Source organism: Fibroporia radiculosa, assembly GCF_000313525.1.
Source record: "Fibroporia radiculosa TFFH 294 genomic supercontigs, scaffold3160, whole genome shotgun sequence".
NCBI lineage: Eukaryota > Fungi > Basidiomycota > Agaricomycetes > Polyporales > Fibroporiaceae > Fibroporia > Fibroporia radiculosa.
The window spans coordinates 8,818-18,734 of record NW_012133375.1 but is presented as its reverse complement, the minus strand read 5'-3'; the positions used below and the strand labels follow the sequence as shown (position 1 = coordinate 18,734).

General features: G+C 55.8%; 4 protein-coding genes across 4 annotated transcripts; 2 read left to right on the top strand and 2 right to left on the bottom strand.

Moving 5' to 3' along the window:
- Nucleotides 1-3,198: 3,198 nt before the first annotated feature.
- Nucleotides 3,199-5,951, bottom strand: FIBRA_04442 (uncharacterized protein; the record flags this gene model as incomplete). Its single annotated transcript, XM_012326240.1, has 11 exons — nucleotides 3,199-3,314; nucleotides 3,384-3,400; nucleotides 3,472-3,541; nucleotides 3,605-3,797; nucleotides 3,854-3,965; nucleotides 4,023-4,459; nucleotides 4,522-4,721; nucleotides 4,773-4,937; nucleotides 4,991-5,656; nucleotides 5,710-5,899; nucleotides 5,934-5,951. The coding sequence occupies 11 exons, from the start codon at nucleotides 5,949-5,951 to the stop codon at nucleotides 3,199-3,201; spliced, it is 2,184 nt and encodes a 727-aa protein (XP_012181630.1).
- A 353-nt stretch (nucleotides 5,952-6,304) lies between these two features.
- On the top strand, nucleotides 6,305-6,997 carry FIBRA_04441 (uncharacterized protein; the record flags this gene model as incomplete). The annotated part of the gene is made up of 4 exons (XM_012326239.1): nucleotides 6,305-6,439; nucleotides 6,493-6,710; nucleotides 6,782-6,851; nucleotides 6,914-6,997. 4 exons carry the CDS (start codon nucleotides 6,305-6,307, stop codon nucleotides 6,995-6,997), a joined length of 507 nt encoding a protein of 168 aa, XP_012181629.1.
- Nucleotides 6,998-7,309: 312 nt separating this feature from the next.
- Nucleotides 7,310-8,217, bottom strand: FIBRA_04440 (uncharacterized protein; the record flags this gene model as incomplete). Its single annotated transcript, XM_012326238.1, has 2 exons — nucleotides 7,310-7,931; nucleotides 7,988-8,217. 2 exons carry the CDS (start codon nucleotides 8,215-8,217, stop codon nucleotides 7,310-7,312), a joined length of 852 nt encoding a protein of 283 aa, XP_012181628.1.
- A 163-nt stretch (nucleotides 8,218-8,380) lies between these two features.
- On the top strand, nucleotides 8,381-9,874 carry FIBRA_04439 (uncharacterized protein; the record flags this gene model as incomplete). Its single annotated transcript, XM_012326237.1, has 3 exons — nucleotides 8,381-9,270; nucleotides 9,320-9,729; nucleotides 9,837-9,874. The coding sequence occupies 3 exons, from the start codon at nucleotides 8,381-8,383 to the stop codon at nucleotides 9,872-9,874; spliced, it is 1,338 nt and encodes a 445-aa protein (XP_012181627.1).
- Between the last annotated feature and the right edge of the window lie 43 nt (nucleotides 9,875-9,917).

Sequence of the window (9,917 nt, the reverse complement as noted above, 5' to 3'; positions counted from 1 at the left end):
GGCGCCCTCGCCGGTTCTCGCCCGCCTCAGCCATCCAATCGGATGCCGCACCATCCCAGATATGGGCATGCGCCGCCGAGTGCGCGCCGATTCTGTTCGCTCGCGAGGATGCTCAGCTCGCGCCTTGGCCGCCTTTGTCTCCGACGATCCTCCTCTCTCCTGGCCTCGAGCCCGACATCCCCCCGACCTCGCTCCTCTCGTCTCCCCCCCCACTCAGGCCACGCCGGTCCCGGTACGGCCCCGCTCTATCCCGCTCAAAATCCGCCATGCGCTTCCCTCAATTTTCTGGTGCTTTTTAGGGTTGGCACAGGTGCGCACCGCCATTCGCTCTTACGATCTGTCTCCACGCCCTCCCCTTCCGTCCACCGTCCTTGCCCTCCTGCTGCTGCGTCTTTCGCCATATCTTCTGCGCAATCGCCACATCCATGTATTTATAGCCCCCGCGTGTTCAGTGCTCTCCTCCATACGATGTTCGTCCAGCACGTTCGTCGGGATCGACGGCCATTGCAACTTTTTGCTTGTCTTGACTCGGCGTGTACTACTACTCGCTCTTCCGTTCATATCACACAACGCTGTACTATTGCCAATCCTATGTCTTAGCCTCTGTGGCACAGTCCTGCTTTCTAATTACCCACTAGGTTTCTTTCTCCGCATTCCCCGCAGAATGCATTCTCTTCTCTCATTCTGAGGATATGAACTATCAACACTCCGATATCCGCCACTCAATCGGCCGGCCAGGATCACCCCCTATCGTGGCGTGCAACCACGGCATGAGCAATCACTACTGCCTCCGGGACCACACCCTACAAACATATTGCTCTGGTCCTCGCCGCGGTCTCGGTCGTCGATGTTGTCCAATGCTCGCTCAGGGATCCTCCGTCATTCGCCGAGGGAATACTCAGGCCTCAGCTGGCAGCCCTGCTCGAGGAGCCGTTACGTTACTCGGCCGACCCAGTTCCACGCGCGTCCCACACAGAGCTCGTCTACTTGCCATCTGCATACACCGCCCCCATATACTCGCGCACACACGGTCTACTCCAGTTACTTGTATTCCCGTCTCGTTGTGCACGCTTACTCCTCGCGAGGCCTTATCGCCACGATGATCAGAGGATACTCTCGCTCGACTGGTTCGGGCTCAGCCATTGCAGCATCTGAACATCCACATGCTGCGGCCGGGTATGGATCTAACAACACAAATGTATTGTCCTACGGCTGTGGCTTCTCGCATCCCGCCGGCCGCCTTTGCAACTGGGCCCGGCCGACTTCTCCCACGACGTCTCGCGCTTCTTCGCTCCCTGCCAGACTGACTTGTCCTGCGTTTCTTCTTACCCTGCGCGCCTCGCATGCTTGGACGCTGGCGCCGTTTGACTCCGGGCCTAGGCGGCGTCGATATTTCCTGATCCACGAGGTTGAGATGCGGGGTGGTGGCGGAAGGGGTGGCTATTTGTGGATCCCAATGTTCGCGGTCGCAGTCACTTGATGTCTCCCATTGGACTCTCCGTGAGGGGGAATCCCAAGCACGAGGTAGTTGCCGGGTGTTACGAGATGGCACCGAGGCGCAGTTTACAGACGTCCGGTCACTAAGTGTTCGTATATATTGGTCTGCTCTAGTCAACAGGTCGGACTTGTGGCGTTGAATGTCGTGTGGCAGTTGCCCTGCACTTGAGTCGTATACAAAGCTGCCACTCCTGGCTTGAACCACATTTGATGGAGATGGTCGTGTACGACACTGCTCGCCTCTATCAGTGTATTAGACATAACCTTCCAAATATCATCAGACATCTATCAATCCGCGTTCCCTTCACAAATCACTCCGTGAACTCTCGAGCCCGAAGGTCCCGTGCTCGTTTCCAAAGCACGATTCCGCACGAGCAAACGCACCACCAGAATTTCAGAACCCCTGGGCGGGCCGATTGGCAGTCACTCCAAAAATATGGGGTTGTCGCATGACGCTGAGTTGTCAGGCGGGGCACAGTTAAGCGTGCGTGCTTAATTCGCGCGACGACGCTTCGGGAAGTCGGCAAATTAATGCGGGGAAGAAGGACAGCCAAGTAGAGGGCATGTTCGCCCACATGTATGCACCGCTGCATATGGCCTTGGCAAAAGTCGAAAATTTCTGTACCCGCTTGCAGAGTCGCTGAGAGCGTCGAGCACGTCTGAGGCGTGAAGCCGTCATCGGAAGCGACAGTGACGCATTGACGAGCGGTCACAATCAAAGTCACGCGTATTTAGCATTATTTAGCCGTCCAAGCCTTGCACAGATCTCGGTGCCCGACCACCAAATACAACGAGTGCATAAGTAGCAGCTGGATACATGTCAGACAGCCGCCATGTCACGGATATTCCACTGACGTCGGCGAGCCCGTCATCGCACTGCTCTGTGCCCGCGATCGGGGCTGACGATTTTGTGCGCTCAGACAAACGAGGGAGAAATTTTCACAGTCGGAGGCGCCACAATGCAAGCAGATGGCCAAGTCCGAAACACAGCGAGGAGGCGGGCAGGCCAACCGCTGGACAAGCCGGGCAATGTCGAGCGGGCGCTTACGGGGAGTGTGTAATGGGAGTTGCGATGCGATGCGACGGGATCGGGTCCTCTTGCGCAGCTCTTCGCCGGACGCCGGTCGGCCCTCGGGATCGAATGCCCTCTCGCCGGCCGGCCGGTCCCGCTCCCGGGACTCCGGGCGATGGCCACTGCCCAGCGAGGGATGGGCTGCACCACAAGGAACACCTCCACCCCACCAGCCAGGGCGCCAGCTGCGATAAGCCGAATGGCACAATCCAGTCAGCGACGGCACGGCACGGCAGGAGCCTTGCAGGCTGTCAGGTCGCATCGCGGGAACGGACATCCCTCGCACGAGGGAAACTCGGAGCGATTTGCGAGGCCAAGAGAGACCACACACAAAGAGGAAGACAGCGAAATGAAGACTGACCTCCCCGAGCATCCCATTCAGGCAGATCTCCTGACGCTAGAATCTGACACATGATCGTACCATAGTCAGAACTACCCCTCTATCCATTGCACATCCAACGGCGTACACCACATCGGGCGTAATTGGAGCGCAGAGTAAGAGGCGTCACGGGCAGGAGTACAGACCGGTCAGCATCTCACCGCACGTTGGTTCATATAGCGCGCCCCGCAACCCCGGACGATGACGAAACCCCTTCCATCGACAGCAGTGCAGATCCTGTGCACGAGACTCAGCCTTGGTCGTCTGCATCTCGCTTTCGCTTCATCTCCTTCGAAACTTTGTGCTGAGCGGCCTCGTGCTTCGCCAGCTCGACTGGCACCTTCGATACCGGGCTCTTTGAAATTTCTGTTGAAGAAAAAAGGAATCTCAGTTTACCAACCGGCACGGTTATCAGATAACCGGAGAGCGTCGTACCTTGTCTGAGATCGTACCTGCATTCCCGACGCAGAGAAAAGCGGTTAGCATCTCGATTCGGAACTCGCTGATAACGAACGGGACGCACATCACTTCCTCGTCGTCATTTGTCAGAAGGGTGATTGCCGTTCCTTGCTTTCCGGCACGACCAGTACGACCTACCCATCGTTTCAGGTGAGCGATGATCTTCATCACATTGAGCCATGAGACATATCACGAACCGATACGGTGCACATAAGCCTCGATGGTGCTCGACATTTGGTAGTTGATGACTAGGCTGACATCTTGCACATCAATACCACGCCCAGCGAGATCTGTCGCAACCAGGATGTCCGAGTCGCCAGAACGCAGCGATTGCAACGCCGCCTCTCGCTGCTCTTGATTCTTCCCAGAGTGTAGCGTTGCAGCGCTCCACTGTACATATGGTCAGTATCATCCACCGGCTGAGCTGTGTATACAATGCTACTCACGCCAGCGCGCTGGAGGTCCTTAGCAACCACGTCCGCAGTCTTCTTCTGGTTGACGAACACAATGATGGGCGCAGCATATCCGCCGGTGTTAAGAATCTCCAACATTCGTTGCCTGCCACCGGGTGTTCAGCGACCCAGATCAAACGCATAGTGACAATAAGATCCTGACCTTTTCTTCTCGTCCCCGTTGACAAATTCGACTTTCTGTTCTACCGTATCCACAGCCCTTCCAGCCTCACCAATGGTGATAATCGCAGGTCGCTTCAAATATTTCTTGGCGAGGCGCTCGACGGGTGGCGGCATAGTTGCGGAGAACAGAGTTGTCACTCTAGTACGCCCACGCTTGACCATCGTTTCCCCGTCGACGTCCATCTGCTCACCTTGATCTTCGCCTTCCATCGTGTCGCTGGGAAGCTTATCCAGGATGAAAGTAAGGTCTGCCTCAAAACCAAGATTCACCATCCGATCGGCCTCATCCATGACAATGTAACGACATTGAGAGAGGACAATAACGTGCCGTTCAATAACGTCTTTCAATCGACCAGGCGTGGCGATGATAATTTCCGCGCCGGAACGCAGATTAAACTGTTGCTCTTCCACGGAACGCTACAAAAAAGGCTGTCAGTGATGTGCCGATTGGTGGCATGGAAGTAGATAAAAACACGTACCCCACCAACGATAGAGACACAAGTAAATCCAAGCGGACCCGCGAATTTCTTCGTCTCAGACTCGATTTGCTGAGCCAATTCACGGGTAGGTGCGAGAATGAGAGAATATGGGCCCAAATGTCTGTTGTCGTCCGTGAAAGGGGGTAACTTCGAGATGAACGACAGCATAGGAATGACAAAGGCAGCTGTCTTACCAGAACCTATCAAGGCAATTTAGAGCCATGAGCGGAGGCATATATTAGAAAACGCACCCGTCTCGGCGATACCAATGATGTCTCGGTTCTGCAAACCGATTGGGATGGCTTGCCGTTGAATGGGCGAGGGCTCCTTGTATCCAATCTTGTCGATGACGTCCAGAATTTGTTGTGGTATGATGGATTCCGTCCATGAACGGAGTGGATGCGGGATTTGTCCACCTTAGAACTCAACATAAGAAAAGACGCGTGGGACAAGCTGCGACTGAACCAACCTCTCGCGGCAATACTGAAGTCTTCGCGGAATATGCGCCAATCCCGTTCCTTCATCTCGTCCAGCGATTTCTCCGTCCAATGTCTCTCGTCCAGCCCCGATTTGGCAGCCTTTCGCCTCTCCAAGGGATCGGCTAGTTGCATACCCTCGGTACTGCTTTTCCGTCCCGCCGGTGCTGCTGCTCCGTCATCCATTCCAGCTATATGTCCGCGCCCAAACATGATCTGTGCACCTTGTCGCTGACTGCCAATCGCAGCCGGCGTTTCGGCATTGTATGTGTCGTCTTGCTCATCCCAGTCAAAGACGAACTTCCGATCGTTCATCTTCCGAATTTTTCGTTTTTTCTTATCGACGCCGAGATACCGTGACCTGATTGCGGTAAGATCATTGTCAGTCATGGGAGGTACGTAAGCTTCGGAGGCAGCGGCAGTAGCAGATTCCTCGTTCGAAGAGAAGCCAGGCGGAGGTGGGGGAGGCATTGACGACGGTGCGGGGGAATTTGACGATGTCTGCGGCTTGCTGCGGTCGGCGCGAGGGCCAGTGGGTACACCTTGGTATGAAGAAGACCGGCGGTCGTCCTGGGGCCGTCTATCACGTTCTCGAGCGTCTCGTCGTCCATACCTACTGTCCCTATCCCTCTCTCTGTCTCTATCGTATCTGTCGTCGTCTGTATGAAAGGTCATGATTGATTGGAGTATGAAGTGAGACCACTGCACTCACATCGACCGCCACCGCCGTACCTGGTAGCACGGTCTCGCTCCCTTTCCCTCTGGCGAATCTCCTCAGCATCCCGTTCTAGACGATCTCGGTCTCTCTTTGATTGATCGTCCTTCTCCCGCTGCTCTTTAATCTCCTGCGCCCGCTTTTCTATGGCAAGCTGGGCGCGCTGTTCCTTGCTGAGGAACCTGGGCTTGGGTCCACATTCAGTTTTTATGAGCCTATACCACTAGATTAAGGAGCATGCCTTTGATGAAGCTTCCTTCTCCTCTTTCTGCTTTTGCAACAGGCTTTCAATGGACAAAGGTTGGCCTCGGGTGGCTGCCATTATGGACGTCGAGAGGAAACGAGCCGTACGTCGTAAGCGCCAGACGAGTGCTCCCATCACGTGTTTAGGCGCTCTGCTCACGGTTTCCTAGGCGGCTAAAAGCGAAACGCGCTTGACGCGACTCGCGCCGTGCGCGAGGTTTTGCTTGTTGCCTGTGGCTGCTCTTTTTAAGCTCGAGAATCTTGTTTCCGACGGCGGGACACGTAGATCCTGTGCCCTTGTAGTTCTCTCCTCTACTTCTGTGACTTCGCCGCGATTTGCTTGGCTAGAATGAATCGCGAACTTGAGGAACTGAGGATGCAATCCCCGCGTCCCGAGACACCTGAGCCAGATTCACGGCAGGGACGTCGGAACGGTGCGTCTGGCGTGCAACTGCTCGATGCAGAAGGAGCTATATCGATACAGGTGTGCAGTTCTTGGCCTACTTTCGTGCGCGTTTTGACTCATCCTGCGTGTAGTTAGAATCATGTCTGAAGCACATATTCGCGAAATATTGCACACCGCGACCGGTTCCTGCGCAGAAAGGGGCGGGTTTGCTTTCTCCACCAGAGGGTGCGTATCTTGCCCCGGAGGGATTAGACGCATGGGCCCGGGATACAAATGGTGCTCCATTCGACGATGCGACGAAAGAGGAATTGATGGAATTTCTAGACGTTACGGAGGATGGTAATTTAACGTAAGTGTCCGTAGTTCACCCTCCTAAGTCTGTCCGATTTTTTAACGATGTGGTGGAATGACTTGCTGCAGATTTAAAGGATTCATGCAAGTATATCAGCTACAAACGGAGAATGATGAAGAAGAAACATGGAGAGATTTGGTATGTACTCGACGTCTGATGTATGTATACTGATATTCTAACTATGTTGCCATACGTGTCAGTCCAATCACGGATTTGATCGGACCCTCAGACTGGTTGCTACGCGGAGAGAAGATATGGATGCAGACGAGCGCGGCCCCTTGTGAGCTCCTCTCATATCACTTGATGGTCTGGATCTGAGTTTTTTTTACCTCTCAGGCTCTGATATTGTGATGTAAGACAAGCCAACTGTCATAATGGCCTCCAACAAGGATCTCCAGTCCGACTTCCCGCCAGAACATACACTTGATGGCATAAATATCGCACTGCTGTCATCCTGAATACCCAAGAGTTTAATGTCCTCACGATTGGCGTTTAGTGCCTGTCAGACCCACGCTATCTGTAACGTTTTCACAAGTACTCCGTCTACGATGTAATTGTTTCATTTCTGCTCATAAGGGTCTCGCGTTGGGAGAAATTCACGGCTCATGATCCGCCGCAGTCGACGGTATGTAATTTGCCCGAGGATCGGTATCGAGCGTACCGCCATACGTCAACTTCCAAATCTCTATGCCTTCCCAGTCCTCCTTCTTCCACTTTGCCCCACCTCGCTCCATGGCCTTGGCTACTTTTTTGTGAGGCACACGTTCTACCATGAAATTCCACACGTCATGCGCATCACGCAGGGCGTGGTCGATGAGCGCCGGGTCACGTCTCTCAATGCAGAGATACACTTGTGGGGGACGGGCAGCAGGTGCCCGGATTGTTGATAGTCTGGCGAGGCTATGTAGAGCACGGAGAAGCGGCTGTACAATGTCTGTCGAGTAGAGTGTATCTGCGGATATGATGAGATCAAAGGGCGGCTCTAGTGTGGTCCCCGTGTCTTCAAACTGGCCCTGAAGGGGAGACGCGATGAAGCGCGTGTTGGTCCAAACCCACTCGTCTGGGGCCACAGTCCAGTCCAATGCGCGGACTTGAATGAGTCCGCTGTCAGAGGGCAGATGGGAGGCATTACGTGCGACGTTGCCGGCAAGGACGCTGGATATGACCTCTGGGAGATCCGTCGCGACGACGTCCCATCCCATAGCGCTCAAGGCGAGCCTGAGGTGGTAACGAATGAATGGCTGGACGAGAGGGGCGCATTCGGCGGGACGCACGCAGAGAGGCCTATGCCGCTGCCGAGTTCGATGGCTCTGGGACGGGCTGTGCGGCGAGGAGGGCTGACATTGTCGGCCAAGTAGAGGGAGAGACACTGTGCACCGAGCCAGAGAGCGGTGCCGTTGGATGCGCCGTCGTCGCGCTGTGCGAGGTGGAAGAGGAGGCGACGGAAGGGGTGACGGAGGAGGGGACGGTGCTTGGAGCAGTGTGCCGGCAGAGGCGAGTCCATCCGCGCGAAAGAAAAGAGCGGCGCGCTGCCACGAGGCGCGTGTGATTCAAATCGCAGACGCCTTTCCTCCTCCCAAAGCCGGCCTCGTATCCACGTTCCTCTCTCCCGCAGCCTCCCTCTGTCCTTTCGCCAAGCTGGAGGCCGGCCCACCTCTGCTGCAGCCATGAAGGCCTTTCTCAATCGCATCAACCGCGGCTTGTCAAAGGAGAAGGACAAGGACAGAGACCTGGCTGCCCTCAGAGAAAAGATACCCCAACTGCCCCCCCTTCCCGACTGGCCCCCGCAGCGCACAACATCCACCCCGAGCACCATCGACTCGTCCAAGCCCCTTCCAGACCTGTCTCTGCGCCCCCTGCCCCCCATCGAGGAGCCTTTTTCTTCCATCTCGACCGATTCGTCCGCGACTCCAACTCCCATAGCTACCCTCCATCCGTTGCCCCTCGACGCGTCCGAGGATGGCTCGAGCATTCCCAGCAAGCACGGCTCTTCCGAGTCCTCTCGATCGCGCCCTGAACCCGACTCCGCAGGTCGCAGCTCGCGCAAGGCTACAAACGGCAGCATGAGCAACGGTACAAACGGCAGCGCGACCAACGGCACAAACAGCGACATCCAGAAGAAGGTCGCATTCCTGTCGCCTCCTTCTACGCCAGGGCCCACATCGGACCGTGCACTGCCTGATGCCGAGTCGCCCGCGCCTTCGACCATGAAGACCACCGTGTCCCGCTTTCAGGCAACCCATGTTAAGGACACTCGCGGTTCGACCTCTACCGCTGCATCTTCTAGGACCGATGTCTCATCTGGCCGCACTACGAGACAAGGCTCGCGTGCTGCGACATCCCCATTTCCAGCCAGGGATTATGGCGACGGCGCGTCTATCCATCAATCATTGCGCTCGACGACACCCTACTCACAGACCCCGAACTCGAGCAAGCATCGCATCCTGTCTGCCCAATCGTGGAGTGAAGTGGCCGAAGAGGACCTCGTGTCAAACATTGGTCAGCGCGAGCGCACGCGACAAGAAGTGCTCTGGGAGATTGTGGCGAGCGAAGAGCGGTATGTATGGTTCTAATGTAGTGTCGGACTTCGCTCACGGCTGAAACAGATACGTCGGCGAACTTTTGAAGCTGAAAGAAACATTCATTGACCCGCTTCTACATCCCTATTCAATGCCTTCACCCATAACCTCACCTACGCCGCTGGATGTCGACGACTCCCCTCGTTCAGATACGCCTCGCGAGTCTATTGAACATTTGCCCATTGCCTCTCGCTTCTTATCCCCACTAGGCTTCCGTTCCGACTCACCGACTGGCCAAGCTCCCTCATCACCGCTGCAACAGGACGATGGCCATCCCAACATCGACAGCGAGTCGATGAACTCGGCAGAAGAGGGGGAAGCGGACGACAAGATGGGTGCAGCTTATCATTCTGCACGTTACAAAAACGTCTCAGGCATGAGCCAAGCGGCGAAACATAACCACCCGCGGTCGCCATACAACTCGCGGTCCACGGGAGGTAAGTACGGTACATCCGTACCGTTCCCGTCCCGCTCACACCAGTCACTCCCCCCTCCACCACGCATGAATGCCTTGGCTTCGTCCACGCATTCACTAGGGAGACAGTCCTTGCTTGCGGATCGGGATCGAGACTACTCGGGTGAGTCGAGTGTAGCGCCTTCCAAGGCAACGTCCGGCTCGGGGACG